Source organism: Sceloporus occidentalis, unplaced genomic scaffold (assembly GCF_023333645.1).
Source record: "Sceloporus occidentalis isolate IW3139 unplaced genomic scaffold, rSceOcc1.0.p SCAF_13, whole genome shotgun sequence".
NCBI classification, from domain to species: Eukaryota; Metazoa; Chordata; class Lepidosauria; order Squamata; family Phrynosomatidae; genus Sceloporus; species Sceloporus occidentalis.
Genome location: NW_028316993.1, coordinates 9,433,346 through 9,453,170, shown reverse-complemented (window position 1 = coordinate 9,453,170; position 19,825 = coordinate 9,433,346). Strand labels below are relative to the sequence as shown.

The following is a 19,825-nucleotide window of genomic DNA, read 5'->3' as shown; positions in this document are numbered from 1 at the left end:
ATAAGTCAGATATGACTTGAAGTCACACAACAACAACAACAACAACAACAACAACAACAACAACAGCAACAACACATTTTTCAGTTACTGTTTTAAAACCTCAGAAAGTTTATCAGTACTGTACTGTAATGCAAAATATAAGTTGTCAGGCTGCGCACCAGGTATAGCTACCCCATTTTCTACAACAGTTAAGAGTTATGTCATGAAATGAGTAACATTACTCGTCATCCTATCACAATTGTGATATAACTTAGCTATGCCTTTGTTTAGCACAAAAGAATTAATTACTTGTAAATCATTACTTGTAATGAGTTGCTTGCAGTCTCTGCATTTTGGTTGGCTGATAAAAGAATCACTTTTTTGTGAATGTGATGTTGTTGTATTTTGCTGTATGGTCAACATGGCTACTCCTGAATATGTTTCCTTAATTCCCTTTATTATTCTTGTTTTATTGTATAAAGATTTCTATTTAGCATTTTTTCTCTCTGTCTGTCTCTTTTTCTTTCTCTCTCTCTCTCTCTTTTTTACTGCTATCATGTAGGAACCAAGCATTTCTCTTCAAACTTATTCTTACTGATACAAAAATTGATATAATACATTTTGGCACACAATAATAAATCGCATAATAAAAAGCAATGAATTTATACATAATAAATTATTACGGAAAAAAACCCAACATCATTAATACTGATTGAGTGAATAGACTGAAAATCATGATCAAACAAGTTTTATTTAACTGAGTGACACAGTCCTATATCCAAGTAGCCATTATTGCTTCTTATGTAAATTAGCAGTATTGGATTATTTTTTGCTGAAGATCAAGCATAGTAACTGAAGTTCCTTGGTATATCTGAAAAACAACAATAAAAAAGTTCTACTCAGGTAATCTGCAAAGCTTTTGGACATCTTGTTTCGGGAGTTAATCTTGTCTTTTTATTACATCGGATTGGGGAGACAGTGCTGCACTTGAAGAGACAGAAAGTTGAAGAGATGGTGCACTGTGGCAGGGAAATGCCATTGGATGACATATCAGTTAATACTTCGAGAATTTCGCATTTCACCCCATATGTTGGTAGATTTCCTCAAGAGTTACTGGGAAGAAGAAGAAGAAGAGGAGAGAGGATTATTTCCCCATTTTGGAAAATACATTCATAGAAATATAGAATCATAGAGTTAGAAGAGACCATAAGAATCATCCAATCCAACCCCCTATCATGCAGAGATACACAATCCAAGCACCCCCAGCAGATGATCGTCCAGCCCCTGCCATGAAAATGCTGGCATATTGTGGTGCCATGTGTGTGCCCATGGCAGTATCATTAACTTGAAGGTATATGTTATTACCAAAAGTGAGGTAGTTATGTGTTAGGACAAAGTGGCAGTCTAGGTGCTACAGATCCCTTTGGATACTATTTTTCCACACTACTATTGCTATGTCTGTGAATTCTATCATCAATGATGTAGTTTGGATCATTAGTTAAAGCTCAGAGATAGATTAGTGTTCCATGCAGTCATGCTGGCCACATGACCATGGAGTCGTCTTTGACAATGCTGGCTATTTGGCTTAGTAATGGAGATTAGCACTGCTCCCTACAGTTGGACACGACTTGACAACCTTGTCAAATACATTTACCTTTACTTTTACCTTGAAAGCTCAGTATCACATAAGATTTTAAAAATAAACTGATGTGTAGATAGATTTCCATAAAGCAACTTACTAGTATCAGTAATCTTTGGACCTCCAAGCATGGAGGACCTCAGCAATATTCATTTCAGACATTCCACTGGGCAGCTTCAGGTCATCAGAACGATCCCCATTGAAGTTTCCACATGGGGCACACAGCTTCCCAGCAAAGGTCGCTTTGACTTTCACTGTCACCTCCCCATCAGAACGAAGATGAACCTGAACCTGGGAGGCTTGGTCAACCAGGATCCCATCATGAACCTGGCTCACAGTTACAGTTTTGGAGACTTTGTATGGTAACTTCACAGGGCGCCCATTTACCTGGAACAAACAAAGTTAAATTGCAAGCATGAGATGCTCTTTTGAGAGAAGACCAAGAAGTTGTGCCCTGAGATTCTAATTAACTGAGGTGCTTTACAGACCACCCTTTTGGTCTGTAAAGCGCCCTCATTTGCTGCACGGAGAAGCCTCAACGGCCAAACCATGCGACTCCTCCACGCAGCAAAAAGAAGCTGCAAAAAGTGGTGATGACATGAGATGTAGTGTTGCAGACATGTGCTGAGAATTACTTGTACCATGCATGCAAGCCCTGGTGGCACAGTATTTAAATGCTGGTACTACAGCCACAGCATTGTAAGTTTGATCCTAGAGGAAGGCTCCAAGGTCCACTCAGTTTTTCATCCTTTCATAGGTTGGTAAAATGATTACCCAGCTTGCTGGGGGCAATTGGCTTGCACATTGTAAACTGCTTAGGGAGTGCTAGTTCACTGTTAAGCTGTATAGAAATGTACAGTACTTGCTATTGCTACTTGCTATATGTTTTGGAGTACAGCTGCAATAATGGGTGATCATTGCCATGCTGGCTGGGCCTACTTGGTACTGTTGTCCAGCAATATCTGAAAATTGCCAAGTTTTCTTTGACTGTCCTGGGTCATGTACTGAAATAAAAGCTTGAAGTGTCTTCTGGATGAACCGTGTCCTTAAAAAGAGGATTTAAAGGATGCATGATAAATCTTACCAATTAAGAACTTTACTTCTTCCTGGCCTCCACTTGTGTGTATGTGCCTTCAAGGCACCTGTCGACTTACAGCAACCCCATGAATTTCACAGGATTTTTTAAGGCAAGGAATACTCAACTGGTTTTGCTACTCCCTTCCTCTGAAATATAGTCTTCAGCACTTGGTATTCTTACCCATATCTTGCCATTTTTCTTCAGAGTGATTGATGCATCCCAGAAATAAAAGTAAACAGCCTTCCCAACTGCTAAGACATCCTCCACATCCTTTCCAATGTTCACTAGCACTCTGAACCAGGAGGCGGCATTTTCATCACAAACAGAGGCCAGGTCATAAACCCCACTGCTGAAGTACTTTCCCGAGGCTCCGTCAAAGGACGTGAACATGGCTTCTGGTGTGACTTTGCACTGGCCTTCTCTAGGCCCACAGCCCAATATGCCATTACTAAGTGTGCAGATCTCATCAGGCTGGCAGGTAGTTTCCTCATGGGTGACTTGGCCTGGGGCACTGCAGGTGTATTTTTCTGTGCAGTTCTTTGAGAAGATGCTCTCTTTAGCCTGTGGGGAAATCCCCAAGTAAAGAAAAACATTAGGACAATTGCAAAAGATCAGGAATAGTCAAAGAATGCTTTCTTCTACTGTTTTATTGCAATGTTTTGCATGTCGCAATTCATTTATAGTGGGAATATAGGGGGAGACATAGTTGCACATGCTGTATGATGGTCAAAAGCTTTTATTTCTTAAAAAGCCCAAAGCTTTTGGCTTCATCACCAACTAGCATTCTTCCAGAGCTGTTGTGTATGTGATATAGAGACAATGCATAAAGCATCCATAAAACATCATTTCTTAAAAGTTAAACAGTTTCTATTGTATATAAATATATCCATGCCAGTTCTCAGAAATTTCTGGAGTTGCAGTCTGAGCTTTCTATAGAAGTGGATCGCTTGAATATTAAAAGGAAGGAAATAGGCCTACCAATGGGTTCATATCTATAGATATTTCTTTAGATGGCTTCATCAAGGAGAACCAGTGGGAAGGGCCTCATTCCCACTACAAAATATACCGTTTCTTGAGTCAAATTGATGAGACTATTTAGTGCCGAATAGATGTTCACACTATTCAAGCTTTAATAAAAACTATCCGTTTCAATTTAATCTACTTTGTGTTCACATTCATCAATGGATAGACTCAATATGGAGTCGCATCACAGGGCTGACTGTGCCACAGGGAACTGATTCATATCCACTGTTCATTCACACTAGCACTGAATCTATTCATTGCAAAAGACGTGTGGAATTCAGCAGATCTGGAAGAAGTGCTTTAAATAGGTTTAGCACTGGGGTTATGTAATGGAGTAACCATTGTTGATAGGTGAGCATAAGGCAATGCCGCCTGTTATACAATTGCTTGCCTAATTGTGCAATTCTGCCATGGAATAACTCCAGTGGCATACATTTATGCTACACAATTGTTGAACAGGATCTGGGACACTGTATCTGTCCTTAATTCCAGCATTCACTTTTCCATAAGGTCTCTATGAAACTCTATTAGCCAAGCTGTCCCTTCTCTAAAACAGGAGTGGAAAATTTCATGGCTGGGACACAGATTCCTGTTGGTTACCCCCAACTAAAGTAGACTCATTGAATCAAATGCTGAATGGTAGGTCCACAAGTTGATTCAGTGGGTCTACTTTAATCAGGACTAACCATAGGATTTAATTGACTTACCTTGAGGTAGAATCCATCATGCACACAGCCACACTTGTCTATAGGCACACAAGCATCCCCATCAAACACATAACCTTCATTGCACTGGCAGCCTTCAAAACATTGCCTTGTGCACTGGAGTGGAGTATACAAGCTGGCACAGCTGAAATCACAAAGGGAGGTGCAGGTCCCATAATGGTTGTCATTTGGGCAGGTGACGGCTACAGACAGAGGAAACAGAAAGTGTTCAACAAGTATTTTCCTTGTGTCACCAGTGCTAGATAGAATAAAATGTCACAACATGCCAGACCCTTCCATGATTCCTTAGGCCTCAAAGAAAGGCAATGCCAAACCCCACTTGAACAAATCTTGCCAAGTAAACCTTGTGATAGGTTTGCCTTAGGGTCACCCTAAGTTGAAAATGATTTAAAGGTGAGCATACACTCACACACGCACGCACACGCACACACACTGCTGCTATCCCTTCAGGATGTGCATAGATGTTGAACTGTGATGGCCATGACTTCTGCCGTTACCACACTTTTGTACATTGACTGATAGATAGGAGCCCTGGTGGCGCAATGTTTAAGTGCCTGTACTGCAGCCACAAGGTTGTGAGTTCAATCCCAAGGGCTTCAAAGTCCACCCAGCCTTGCATCCTCCACTAAAATGAGTACCCAGCTTGTTGGGGGCAATTGGCTTACAGATTGTAAACTGCTTAGGGAGTGATTAGTTCACTGATAAGAAATGTACTTGCTATTGCTATTGCTATTGCTATTGATTGATAGAACTCAAGGAGTAGCAAAATCTGGCTATTAAGCTTTAAGGGCATTCATTATGAGAAAAAAAAGAACCCCACATTGCCAACTTACGACAGAAGGAGACTGTCCTCCATGCTCCAATCTCAGCTCCAGCTGCCTGACATGCAGCCATGTAGACTTGAAGGCTTTGACAGAGGTATTGTTGGGCCCCAGCTGCCGACATGTCATGCAGGCAGTTTTCAAAGTACTCTTCAGAGCTCACAAGTGAGTGGCAGTCTGCAAAGGGTCCTAACTCGGACTTGATCATGCCACAAGAAGTCTCATCTTCATATATTGATGTGTCGTCTGGTTCAGTGTTAAGCCTTTCCTTAATACAGCCATCAGAGCAACTGACACCAGCCACAGGGATGTTCCAGGATGCCCCAAAGTCAACCACATTTTGTGTGATAGTTCCATTGGGCAACATGAAATCATCACTCTCATCACCATTGAAGTTGCCACCCAGCCCACGCACCTGTCCCTGGTAGGTGATGGGAACAGAAACACGGACGTGGGAGGCAGTGTCATAAAAGACGGTGAATCCACTGGATGACTGGACAAGGATATTGCTTCCCTCTTGGGTGATCCAGAGTTTGTTGTTCTCTATATTCAGTGGCAAACTGTGAAACACTCCATTCACCTAGACAAACAATAACAAAAACAATAATGTCAATGAGAAATTAGTTTTCCTCACTAAAAGTGTAATGTTTGTTTATTTGATTTTGGCAAGTGAGGACGAAAAGTTCAGAAATTTTTCTCTCTGATAGATTAGATCATAAGGGATTGCGTACATTTTCATTGATTTTTCACATTTGGAGAGTTTTGTTCCAAACCTTTTTTGTGTGTAAAACATGTATATTCCACAATATCCAGCATTTTGCAGAAACCTTATGTTTTCTTCAGAATACAATATTTTTGCACACAGAAACAATATTTTGCATGATATAATGTTCCTGCGCATAAAATCATTTTTTAAAAATGGCAGACTGGGAAGATGGTGGTCTTTTTGCCCATTCTCAGAGGCCAAATAATAATTATAATAATAATCTCATGGCAGTTGATGTTTTTCTTCAGTGAGTTGTCAGAACACAGCAATCCCCTTTCCCAGCGAGTCTGAGAAAACTTGAAAATATTAATTTGATTCCTACGTGGCACATACATAGTGTACCCACAGACACAGGGCCAGAGCAGATGGGAGTGAAAGAGTAGTCTGAGTCTGTTCTGGCAGGAAGCAGATCCAAATCCCATTGACCCCATGGCCTGCTCCAAAAGCAGGCCGTGCTCAGCGGGGCCAACCAGCGCTTGCAAGAGTCGGGTTCCAGGCCATAGTCTCATGCACATGCTGGTGATCCACATTGGGGCATAGTTCAAATAGAGAGACAGGGTTGTGAAGCAGAGTAGGAGTGAGGTAGGATTCCCCTACTGCAAATCCTGGGAGGGGAGAGATGATATCAGGAGCACTGGGCATGCTCTCTGATATCTCTGGGTCAGTGCATCAAGGGAGCCTTGTCTACCTGTTTGAGCCAGGAACTCACAGCTGGATTGCTCCACTATATCTTCTTCACGTAGGCCTGTAGGTGGCAGAGGCATCTGTTTGTCAGTCTGTCTGTCTGTCTGTCTATCTACATGTCACATTTTTTCCAGTTATCATGGCCAGCCAGGCTGAGGATTTGGAGGACTCAGAGGAGGAGGCTGAGTTTGTGCCTCAGGTGCAGGTGGAACCTGAGGCTGAGCCAAGCCCCAGCTCTGCTCTGTCAGCTCCAGCAAAGCCTGTGACTCAGTCTCCCTCCAGCAGAGATTCCAGGCCTGGGAGATATGGAGAAGCTGGACGAGGAGGTACCTAACTTAAGCCAGCGAAGGACAGAAACTGTTCAGACCAGAGCCAGGGTTTGAGCTGTGGGTCATCCAGACACCCCACTAAAAGGATGCAGACAGGGCCTTGATGTACATGGCCACTATCTAGTTGGGGTTCTGATGCACAGTGGGACTGATGCATCATCAGCCCTGTTGTGCATTTGTCCCATTATACACTGGTCCTATAATTGTAGAGTTGGGAGAGACCACAAGGGCTCTCCAGTCCAACCCCCTGCCATGCAGGAAATCACAATCAAAGCACCCTGGCAGATGGCCAACCAGCCTCTGTTTAAAGATCTCCATGGAAGGAGACTCCACCACACTCCTGTCCTGTTGAGCATCAGTCCTGCTGTGTATCAATCACATTGTTGGCTGTCCTACTTAATAATGTAATAGCAGCCCTTTACTGGACATGTATGTTATAGAGCTGCCCAGTTCTAATTCCCACAGAGGCAATGCACTTACAAAGACACAAGTTGTTGTTGTTGTTTCCAATGTAATTCTGGAAAAATAAGAACATGAATAAAAATAAATTTGGAACATTCATCCAACCTGACTTACCATAGCTTTCCACTTCATGTTTCTCTCCAAGACAATAGTATTTCCATTAATGTAGATCACAACAGACTTTAACAGAGTTGAAGAACCAGCTTCAAGTTGTTCATACTCCACCAACACAGAGAACTTCACTAAATGAGGATCCTCCTTGCTAAAGATTTGGCACAAGACAAACGTGCCGGAGCCACGGAACCCAAAACTTCGTCCATCAAAAGAAATGTAATGAAGGCCTCCATATGTTGTTGTTGTTCCGTATCCCACAGGATAGCAATCCTGGATGTTGTTCTCAACCTTGCACTCCTCCTGAACTCCACAGGAGAACTGCCAACAGTCAACAACACCGTGGTCCTTGCACTGGCATTTCTCCTGGCAAGAGGCATATGGATAGAACTCCTCTCCATTCTTGTAATACCTGCCCTGGTGTACACAGCCACATTCTGCAAGAGGGACACATTCATCCCCACTAAGGACAAATCCAGTATCACAGAAGCATCCTTCAGTACATGGAGCATCACATCTTCTACCAGTAAAGTGGCTGTGGCATGTGGCAGGGCAGGCAGGTCCACAGAGTTTGTAGTGGGAATTAGAAGGACAGGAAAGGTCTGGGAAAAAGAATCAAGAGAATATTTTGCTGATCATTGCAATGGGACACAGAATACATGTTGGACTGCTGAGAGTAGACTAGCGGCCTCAGAGGTGGTGATGGGACATGTCTGTTCCTACTACTCCGGCCCTAGCCAGGTTTTTCTTACACAGAGATATGGTACAGCCCTCTCTATTGCCAGGTCAGGCCAGGATTGGCTGGTATATGTGAAAAATAGGTCTACATCAAGCCTACCTCAAGTCTTGCAAGAAGAAGGTGTCTTGCAACGATTTCAGGCTCCTGGAAGATTTGAATCTCACAGGAGTTCAGAATTCACATGAGAGATCATCCTCTCATGAAATTTGAGGTGGGTTTTTATACAGGCCTACCTCATGTGCCACTCACCTCAATCTCCTGGGTTTGTAGAACTGAGAGCAAGAGGGAGGACTTCTAGCAAGGAATGGGTTGCACCACACACCAGTTGGCAGGAATGTTTTTGCCAACAGTTTGAAAAAAAATGATCGGGAGGGCTTTAAACTAAGTTATGTGGGGGAAGGAGACAGTATTCTGGAGGGCAGGAGTTCATCAAGGGCTGGAGATAACTGTTATACTATAGAGAGATCAGGGCAAATAGTGCGAGGACCCAACAGTAGGAGAGGAGAAAACTTTACATAGGCAGCTAGTGGGGATGCCCCATGATCTTAGATGTCTCTACACTAGTTCACAGACCATGGGAAATAAAGAAGATGAAAAAACTCCAAAGGCCATCCACTCCAACCTCCTTCTGCCAGACAGGAATACACAGAATCCTAGAATCCTACAACTGGAAGAAACCCCCAGGGACCATCCAGATAAACACTCTCTCCTCCATTTGGTAAGAGGTGGGCCATTGCCATCTTCTGAGGCTGAGAATGTGACCCAGGTCACTTATACTGCAGTCGGCCCTCCTTATCCACAGATTTTTTTCTCCAGGGATTCAAGCATCCATGACTTGAAAATATTCAAACAAAGAATAAATTCGAAATAGCAAACCTTGATTTTGCCATTTCATATAAGGGATACCATTTTACTGTGCCATTGTTTTTAATGGGACTTGAGCATCCACAGATTTTGTCATCCATGGGGGGACCTGGAACCAAACTACAGAGGATACCAAGAGTGGGGTATAAATAAATAAAGAAATTATTATTATTATTATTATTATTATTATTATTAATTATTTTTCAGAAGAAGGAACTGGTGAAACAACCTCAGCTGATTCCTTGACTGTGAAGTTCATGGGGTCGCCATAAGTTGACAGGCTACCTAAGGCACATACACTTATGGCATTAATACTGATGACATATTACAGACCTCAGGTGTCATTCCTGTACAAACAACTTCATATATTATGAATGACAGTGGAAGTCTAAACTTTTAAGAAGGTGATTAAACTGCATCCCAGTATTTCAGTAGACCCAAATCTTGAAAGTAATACTTACTGCATGAGGATGCTGCTCTCCACTCCCCAATTTGGATGCCCTGCATTTGGCAATCTATCATGTAAGCATTGATGGCACTACAGAAAACACTGCGGAGACCTTTATATAGGCAGGTATCAAAGACACAGTCCTTAAAGTAGTATGTCGGATCAATGGCAGCATGGCATCTCTTGAATGGTCCATCCTTTCTGATGAGGAGTCCACAGTAATGTTCACCTTGGTAGATTTGTTTTTCTTCTTCACTGCACACTGGACAGTTATTGGAACATCCCTCTGAGCACTGTGGGGACCCTTTCAACTTCCAGCTGTCTGCAAATTGGATTACACTTGTTGTTTGAGTGCCAGCCTTCATGGTGAAATCATCACTGGGATTTTGATTGGCATTGCCACAGAGTCCACAGACAGCATTGGCATAAGTGTTGGGAATTATGACTCTGGCATAGCTGTACCAGTCAAAACTGACTCTCAGATCAAAGTCTGTTTTAATGAAGCCATGGACCCCACTGATGTAGATCTTCAGTTTATTCTCATAGGAGAATGGTAGGTTCACAGAGACTCCATTGACCTGGAAAACACATAGGAAATACCAGCAAGGTTTTTTTAGGGAATCAAGAAAACAAGGATATGTTAAAATTATAATTTGCTGCAGAACCAATGAGAAATGTATGTATTGCCCCATAGCACCAATTCATTTCTGATGGCCTAAACTAGAAAGATTATGTCTTGTGGCATGGTCAGCAATGAACTAGTTTGGGAAAATAAAGCATCTCCATTACACAGAGTTCAGGAAGCATTTGGCTGTTTCTCTTCCAAAATTTTCTGCTGCACACTTGCTGGTCCTCATATTCCACTTCATGTTTTACAAACAGGGTCAGCCCTACCATTAGGCAAATCAGATGGGTAAAATGCAGTCCTCTGGATGTTTTGGACCGAAACTCTCATCATCTCAAGCCAGTATATCCAGTGGTGTAGAATATTGGGAATTGCACTTTTCCCATCCCTGAAGTAAATGGGGAGCTCATTGACCATTGCCTTCCTTTGGAGGACAGAGTTGTGTGTTCCAGGGCAGCTGCCCTGCAATTTGTGTAAGTTAATCTGCTACCATTAAGCAAGGTAGAAGATGGTGTCCTCATGCCAATACTGGAGTAAACATGTACTGCCAGTCTGGTCAGCTTTGTAGGTGGGGTGGGGAACACACCATCATGACTCAGGCAGAAGAATGTATTGGGGTAAACCCTGTTTCCACCTCCCCCAATAAAACAAAATAGCCCAATGTAGTCAACTTGAAAAGCCTCACAACATGTTTGTCAGTCCATGATTCAGTATTTTTACCTGAACTTTCTGTGGATCCTCTTGGCTCAGGCTGATAGTCATGTTGTAGACCTCCAGAGTCACCTCTTTGGTGTAGGACACAGCTTTGCTTCCTCGGTTGTTGTTTTCCACTGTGACTAAAAACGGGGTGAGTCTGGGATCGTCAATGCAGACCCCTGCCAACTGATAAACACAGGTTCCCATGAAATCAAATTTCTTTCCATCAAAGGTTGTGTAATGGGGGTCTCCAGATGCGGTACAGGTGGTGTAGGTGACTTCCTGACAGGCCCGAACCCCATTGACCATGACACACTTCTCATTGTTCTTACATGAAGATCTCATGCACACAGCCCGGCCTAATTTGGGTTCACACTTGCAGCGAGTACGACAGTCTTCATCACCCCAAAACTCTTCCAATGGATTGTAAATCATGCCTTTGTAAATGCAGCTACAGCTCAACACTGGAACGCATGTCTCATCACTGCGGACATAGCCCTCATCACATTGACAGCTTTCTTCACAGGGCTGATTGCATTTGGAGGGATCTGTGCGGTCAAAACAGGTATGTGGGCAGGCAGTTCCACAGGTCTCATAGTGGCTGTTCTCAGGGCAGGATAATGGGACCAGAATTGGGGGAAGGGATGGAACAAGATCTGAATGAAATAATGATTAAAAAAAAGTCAGGTGAATTCTCAAGCTGAAATAAATATATACACCCAGTCTTAATTCAGAATTCACTGCTCAATAGTTTGTCAGGCCCAGCCCTGCCATTAAGCAGAATGAGATGGATGCCTTAGGCAGCAGATTGTGTGGAGCAGGAGAGCAGACTGTGTGTCTTACATGATCTTACATGTAACTCTCTCCTCATTCTAGTGTGTTGCTCTCAACTGCACTAGGCAACATTGTCCTACCGCTAGGATGGATGTAAGATTTAGCACCCAATCTACTCGATTACTGAAACATGGGCCAGAATCCTATTGATACTCTTTACATTGCAATGTTCCTTACATATGCAGTTGAACATTTTTGGTCATTGTGCAACAGACAGATTCAGTTCACGGTTGCATCATGTAAACCCAGGTATAACCATTTCACATCTCAACTAGTGTTAATCCTGACTAGAGCAAAATCAGTGACAGTTGTATTTCCCTATGCATTGACTCAACAATAGAGTATGTGAGTCTGCTCTAGTTGGAATAACTAATAGGATTCCAGCCACAACATTCTGCATTTTTAGATGTTGAGTCAATGCCTTCAAATGTGCCACGTTGTTTAATGAGATTGCAGTAATGGCCACTGAGCATTCCCCATTGCAGCCACACTGGCAGATAAACAACTGGTTGTACAATGATAAAATTTTGCTGAATATTTTACTACAGCGTAACTACACAAATCTAAATTTACATTCTACAATGTAGGATATCAGCCATCTATCCTGTTCTTCACCTCAGACTCTGAAATGTCTTGGCCTGGCCCTGTTCAGAGAATTCCCTTGCAGGGTTCCATATATTGTAACTCTAAGGAGCTTAAGGTGCCAGGAACTCAGTTGCATAATCTGCATACATCTCAGAGCTGAAAGCACAGTGTCATAGAACCACAATTTCTCCTTGGCTCTGCCCTTGGTCAACTACAATGGAGCATAGATTAAGGTGAGTATTTACCTAAATTCAAAAAAATCTATTTTTCAGAATTTGTAGAATTTATTTTTCCTGCTAAAGATGTGTGTACAAGGATTTACCCCTTTCTTTTCTTTTTCGATATGAAGATGAAAACTCCTTGATTGATTTTAGTAGAAATCCTGCCCAAAGGGAATGGTTTACTTCAGGGTATAATGTCCACAAACACTTCAGAGGAAAAACCTCAGGTGCCTGAATAGCATGTCTATTTTGACCCTTAGAGGCAATTGTCAGACAAATATATCTTAGCAAATCAATTATCCATAAAGGAAGAAGCAGGACAGATTTCATAACCTCAGATAAATCCAGAGTCTGGGACATTGTATGTGGGACAATTGAGATGTTACAGCTATGTGCCCAGTGTCCCTACATTCTCAACAGGGCCCTGAAACCCTTTAAAGAGAAGGAATATTATGATCTGCAAATCCTATCATGTGAAGAACTCAAGATAATTAAATTGTAAGAAAGCTGGGCCTTTGGGCCACTATCTTGAAAATAATTACCAAATGCGCCAAAAGGTGATGGAGCAAAGCCAAAGCCTTCATAGTTTCTGGTACTGAAGAGAAAGACACCAAAGGGAATTTCAGGATGCTCTAGGATGACAGATCTGCTTGTGCGGGGCCATTTGTGTTCCCCCCATGAATACTGTGATCCAGGGATCTCTCTCCATTGAATGTCTGTAAAAGCCATCTTATCCTTAGTAATGCGACTGGCTTCAGAACTTTTGGCTATGATTGCAATATAGTTCTCAAACTTCTCTAGTCCATCAATGTAGTAGGACAAGCCATAGAGCGTTATGGGTGAGATGTTAATGAGGAATGGATCATAGCCTGTATTTCCTGACTTGATGCCAGTGAAGAACAAAAAGACCTGGATCCCAGCATTAGCAGAGACATAAAATGCCTCTGGGTACTGGATTTCAAACTTGCTTACCTCCCCAGCCACCATGTCTAGAAAGCTTTTTAGATTCCCTGATTGATAATGTATGCGTGTGGTTTGGGATGCAACCACATATACAATATCAGCATTGCCTTGGAAAAACAGGGGAGGAACAATGAAACTGGTGCCCCAGCTGGAGACTGGCAGAAGCTGTTCGGAGACATGATCACAATAATAGTTTTGCTGAACACAAACATGCCCACTCAGGACTGCCACAGGTGCTGATGACTGAATCCTGGTTCCAGATAGATCATCTGAGCTTTGCAGCTGGACAACTTGGAAAGCACCAAGGTTAACTGTGAGTTTGCTTCCTGCTCCATAGGTCTTTCCATCAAAGACGACTTTCCCTTTCAGATAAACATCGACTCTCGTTGGAATCTGCCAAGCGATAACTGCAAATTCTTTTAAGTAGCTTGTTGATCTGGTACCAGCCGGAGTAATGACATAATACTCTGTGCCAAGTTTGTGGACTGGGTGTACAGTTGTGGTGGCAACAGAAAACAACTTCCGATCCAACAAGACCACAGAAATGTCCTTCTCAGCCTGGATCAGAACGGAATGATCAAACGTGTCACTGCCTATCATCTCTGCAGTCACTGGGATTTGTACCGGTACCATTTGACCCTCTTCAACAGAGTAACTTTTCCGGGTGGCACTTTTGGTCAGTGTCACAGTTACAGTGGTGGAACTATGGTAACCAGTGATGAACAGCTGTAAACTTGTCTCGGAGGGCCATCTTGTCTCAAAATTTTCCATGAAAGCCGTGATGAATTGTTTCCCCTGGAATCCTGCTTTGCCAGGACCTGAAGGGATGAGAAGAGAAAAGATCAAAAGAAGCCAAACTTGGTAAGATAATAACAGAAACAATTTATATGAGAAGATACCATCACAGACTTTGGATGGAATCTTTTTTTCAGCACTGTATATGTTCCTCCCCTTATATCATGCACCTCTCTATATAAACAACTTGCTCTGATTTGTTTCTTATCTGACCACCGTGTGCCCCCCCCCATTCACCATTTGTCTCCATTTCTCTTTCTTATTTTGGTATAATATTTAAAAAGGCAAATCAGTAAGCATGAAAGTGTTAATTGTGGGATCTGCGTATTGGACTTGAATTTTGGGAGACCAAGGTTTGAATCCCACTGGATGACTTTGGACAAGTCACATTCTCAGCCTCAGAGGAAGCCCCATACTCAATAAGATGCAGAGGGAGAAATAAAAATAGCTAAACCTTGTTATCTGCTATCTCATAGATAATAATTGTGACATTGCGAAGGACTGAAGAGCATTGTAAAGACATTTATATTTACAGATGAAGGAATCAATACACAGTTAAATCAAACTAGGAAGGCAAAACAGGATACATGGGCAGTAGACTAATCTGACAAAATCCATCTGGTGGCTGAGGTTTTGTACACACATTTTCTCTGACATTTCTTTCAATAGGGAAACTGAAATAAAGAACTGAGAGGAAATAAATAATAGAAGAGGAAGAATCAGCTTCCTCTTCTGAGAAAAATAAAGGAAGTGAAAGCTTTGATTTTATTATCACGGTTCTCCTCCCCATCCCCCCTTCGCCAAAGATATGAGTGATCAGCATTCTCACATATCTACTCCCAAGTGTTGCAAGTGGTGGCAGAATAATAGAATCATAGAACTGTAGAGTTGGAAGAGACTACAAGGGCCATCCAGTCCAACCCCATTCTGCCATGCAGGAACTCTCAATCAAAGCATACCTGACAGATGATCATTCAGCCTCTGTTGAAAGACCTCCAAGGAAGGAGACTCCACCACTCTCCATTGAGGGAGTGTGTTCCACTGTCGAACAGCCCTTACTGTTAGAAAGTTCCTCCTAATGTTGAGCTGGAATCTCTTTCCCTGTAGCTTGCATCTATTGTTCTGGGTCCTATTCTCTGGAGCAGCAGAAAACAAGCTTGCTCCCTCCTCAATATGACATCCCTTCAAATATTTAAACAGGGCTATCATATCAAAGGCAAGAGTGCAATTTGTCTTGGAAGCACTGACCTCCCTCTACTCTCTCTTCCATTCAGCCTTTAGTGTGAGCCAAAACAGTTAGGCCTGCCATAATTTTGTAGGTTCTTTGGCATTGTTTTACTTTACTTCATCATTTAGCTCTTTTGTTGCATGTCAGTAAGTTTTATCCTTAACTTATCTAAGGGTCATAACAAAATCCATAATTTTGCCCCCAAAACCTGCCCTCAACTTATGGCCTGTTACAGACTGCCAAAATAAAGCGCTTTGGGTCTCTTTGGAGGTATGCTATTTAAATGATGCATGGGTCCTAAGAGTTCGGAGGTCGCGCCAAAGCCACACTCCATTCCTAAGCACTGGAGTGCAGCTTTGGTGCAGCTTCCGGATTCTTAGGATGCATGCATCATTTAAACAGCATACCTCCAAAGAGACCCCTAGCAGCTTTATTTTGGCAGTCTGTAACAGGCCATAGTGAAGTATATATGGTAGGTAGGTAGGTAGGTAGGTAGGTAGGTAGGTAGGTAGGTAGGTAGTGTGTGTGTGTGTGTGTGTCTAAAATATTTATATCATGCACTGTTTAGATACAGGCCAAGGTATAAAATATTTATGCATCGCCTGCCCTCTGTCTGAAGAGTTCATGGTGTACAAGTCACACTGTGTAGCATAAATAACTGAGTCCTCCAACAAATAGGGAATAGCCAAAGAGTTCGGGACAAATAACTACTGCATCTGCTTCCTGAAGCAATTGGTCCCTGCACCCAATGTTAAAGATGGCCCCCGCGGTAAGAGGCAAACTCATCTTTCAGCTCCTCTTCTAATTCTGGATATTAGATACCCATCCTAAAAAGAAAGAGGGAATTGGAGACATTTTCTCTTCCTCCCAGATTACTCACCGATCAGTAGCATTAAACCAGCCAAAATGTGTAGGATCTTCATCTTTGCCACAACTGCAAAAATAATAATAATTTGGAACGAAAATATTTTAAAAGTTTTCTGGTATTTTTGCTCATAGTTGCAAACCTATAGTTTGCAGTGGTAACCTCTAAAGCAGAGCTTAGAACATTACTTTTAAAAATTATTTTGTTACATAACATTTTGCAAAGCCCCCATCCATGCACCCACACACCACCACAATTTGACAGCATTGCAGGGGGGGAAATAATAATCCCTCAATGTTATCCATATTCCTTTTGAATTCCTTTTTTTTTTTAAGGTAAATCTTTTAAAAATAAAAAAAAATGGTTTGAAATTGTTTCAAAAGGTTCCAAGGAAATAAAACAGTAACAGCATTATTGACCATAACATTATTTACAAAAGGAACATCATTATATATTATCCAGCAAAAACAGACTGCAGCCAACATTATTCATTGCAGCAGTTATTTGCAAGTGCTGCAAAGTGTTCTTGCAATGAAAATTTCTTGAAGAAGTCCTGTCACTTTTTAACAGCAGCCTAATAACATCATGAAAAAGGTTTCCAACCATGAAGATCCCATGACGGAAAACCAATGTCCATCCTAAAAGGCAGTTTCTTTCATCTGAGATAAAGGAAGGAATGCAGAGACTAAATACTGTTGGAGTTCATTCGTGATGTTCCAAGAGCACTAGAGACCTGGACATGGCCTTACCTCTCACATGAACACTGAAGCTTCAGAGTAACCCAAAAGCATCTTGATCCAGCTGCTATATAAAAATGCCTATGGTAAAAAGGGAGTGGCCATCTCTCTGCTTTAAGTGTGTGGATTTTGTTACATTCTTGTATGGTAAGAGAGCTGATACTTTAAATAAAACTTGTTGAACAAGAGGCGACATAGAAATGTCTATTTACACTTTGGGGAGTGGTCTCCACTCAAACGACATTCAACTCCTGTATTAATTCCTTTTTGCCTTCCCACACAGCAGTTCATACAATCTAACAGTACTGTAGATGAATAAGACAAAAGTGAAGCCATAGAAAAGAAGAAATCTGCTTGCTCCTGGGTCTAGATCAGGGTGAGAATCATGCTGCCCTCCTGATGTTGCTGAACTCTTGCTGTCTGAATTTAGACAGACTCTGAGTGCTAGGAGCTATCAGAAACTGAGGTGCAATCTTGAGAGAGCTGTAGACTGGGAATGTGATGCAGGATTAGCGATAATGCTGCTTGCTTCCAAAACACATATTTGCGAATTAAAAAGAAATTCTTCAAGCAAAGGTCTTTAGCATCCTTTTGTCAATACAAGGAACACCATAATGAAATAGAAAGGAAATATTACAATGGACTACTAAACCATAAGCCCTTTCCGTTAAACATTTAGAGTCAATAGGACAAAAGATTCTGAGAGGTCATAGAATCATTGAATCGTAGAGTTGGAAGAGACCACAAGGGACATCCAGTCCAACCCCATTCTGCCATGCAGGAACTCTCAATCAAAGCATACCTGACCGATGGCCATCCAGCCTTTATTTAAAGACCTCCAAGGAAGAAGACTCCACTACACTCCAAGGAAGTGTATTCTACTATTGAACAGCCCTTACTGTCAGGAAGTTCCTCCTAATGTTGAGGTGGAATCTCTTTTCCTGTAGTTTGCATTCATTGTTCTGGGTCCTGTTCTCTGGAGCAACAGAAAACAAGCTTGCTCCCTCCTCAATATGATATCCATTCAAATATTTAAACAGAGCTATCATATTACCTTCTCTTCTCCAGGCTAAACATCCCCAGCTCCTTAAGTCATTCCTCATAGGGCATGGTTTCCAGACCCTTCACCATTTTAGTCACCTTCCTTTGGACACACAGGGACAACCCTCTTGAGATTTGTCTCAGGTCGGCCAATTCCACCAGCTGCCCTGTAGGAAGGCTCCTTATGAAATGTTGTATGAAAATGTTGGCTGGCATGATGCTGATGAATTATGATGGCATAAGTTGGACCGACACCATCACAACTCACTTTTTAATCTTTGCGGAAGTCAACTATGAAACAACAAACATCTTTCCCCCCCCCCCCTCCAACCCCTTCCCACCTTTTCTCACCTGCAGCTCTTGAACCTGGGCATTTCCTAGTTAGTGAGGAGTTGCGAGCCAAACATTCAGCAAAATGTCTCATTCTGAGAGTTTCTCAAAGAGAGATGGATGAGGTGGTGATGGAAACTCCCTGTGTGCATAGACAAGTTGCAATGCTTTCTGAGGATCCCTGGGAATGATGTATTTGTTGTATGATCAAAAAGGGGAATATGCAGAGGCCGATGCTCCCCCTGAGGTGGTATCTCATGCTATCTCTGAGGCAAAAAGAACTAACAAAGTCACAGTTTGCTGAACCTATCTGTGGTGAAGGTTATCAACTGTGTTGCTTCAGAATCCAACCCAATGAAAAACTAAAGAAAAATGGCTCTAATCTAGGTAATCTTTTCAAATAATGCCTCCAGCTGGACAAAAACATGAACTCATGAGCCAAAGAAGGGTGAATCAGCCCAGCGCCCACATTCTGCCAGTAAAATGTATTAAAAGATAATCCACTTCAAATATTTGTGTTTTAAGTCTCTACCATAAACTTCTAGAGTTTTGACTGATACAAAGCACACAGAAGAGTGAAGTGGTAGAAGGAAGCACAGGGTGCAGAGGAGGAGAGGAAGATAGTAGCAATCTGGTGTGTTTGTTGAAGAATAACTGGTTCAAATTAAAAGGGATTATTCATGCCTGCCAATGAATCAGTGAATGTGCTGGGAAGGAAATCCTGGGAGGAAAGACATGGAGGTTGCCTTATTGTACACTTGTAAGCTTATCACACAGCTCTCTGTGGCATGGGAATGGAACGGGATGGAAGGGTATGGATCGGGGGGAGAACGTGTCTTACCACATGGCAGAATGCCCCTGATGCCACCGAAAAGCCCCAATCCATTCTTCATCCGTCCCACAGCAGCCAATTTTCAAGAACTGTTCAGAATTGTTCTTGAAAATTGGCTGCTGTGGGATGGATGCGGAACAGATTGGGGACTTCCGCAGCGCTCACAAAACTATAAATCCCAGGATTCTGTAGGGTGGAGCCACGGCAGTTAAGGATTCGATTTCACTTTCGCATCTTTACAATTTTTTATTAACGGAGTGGTTTCAGTAGTTCATCACCCAGATTTTCATATGCTAAAGGGCTTGGATAGAATAGGTAAACCGCCTTTCATAAGTGGAAGATAGGATTTTGATATCTAATATACTGGTAGGCCTGTGCACATGACAGAGAAAGTGTAATGCCTAA

The 19,825-nt window shown here is 42.1% G+C and overlaps 2 protein-coding genes across 3 annotated transcripts in view; one reads left to right on the top strand and one right to left on the bottom strand.

Moving 5' to 3' along the window:
* Window positions 1-711: 711 nt before the first annotated feature.
* LOC149304883 (IgGFc-binding protein-like) lies at window positions 712-18,631 on the bottom strand. 2 transcript variants are annotated; one of them, XM_089478187.1, is made up of 11 exons: window positions 18,610-18,631; window positions 16,496-16,549; window positions 13,172-14,410; window positions 11,014-11,645; window positions 9,682-10,246; window positions 7,621-8,219; window positions 5,278-5,845; window positions 4,427-4,626; window positions 2,877-3,257; window positions 1,719-2,005; window positions 712-1,092 (listed from the first exon to the last, which is right to left on the bottom strand). In XM_089478187.1, exons 2-10 carry the CDS (start codon window positions 16,536-16,538, stop codon window positions 1,724-1,726), a joined length of 4,509 nt encoding a protein of 1,502 aa, XP_089334313.1. In that variant the 5' UTR covers window positions 16,539-16,549; window positions 18,610-18,631; the 3' UTR covers window positions 712-1,092; window positions 1,719-1,723. The 2 variants fall into 2 exon arrangements, with proteins under 2 accessions (XP_089334313.1, XP_089334312.1); XM_089478186.1 differs by lacking the exon at window positions 18,610-18,631 and adding an exon at window positions 17,230-17,249.
* LOC149304882 (sushi, nidogen and EGF-like domain-containing protein 1) overlaps window positions 14,251-19,825 on the top strand; it is a 23,056-nt gene continuing 17,481 nt past the window's right edge. Inside the window, exon 1 of the mRNA XM_089478192.1 lies at window positions 14,251-14,453. The gene's annotated coding sequence lies outside the window, so the exon portion shown is untranslated. The remainder of the gene's footprint in view (window positions 14,454-19,825) is intronic.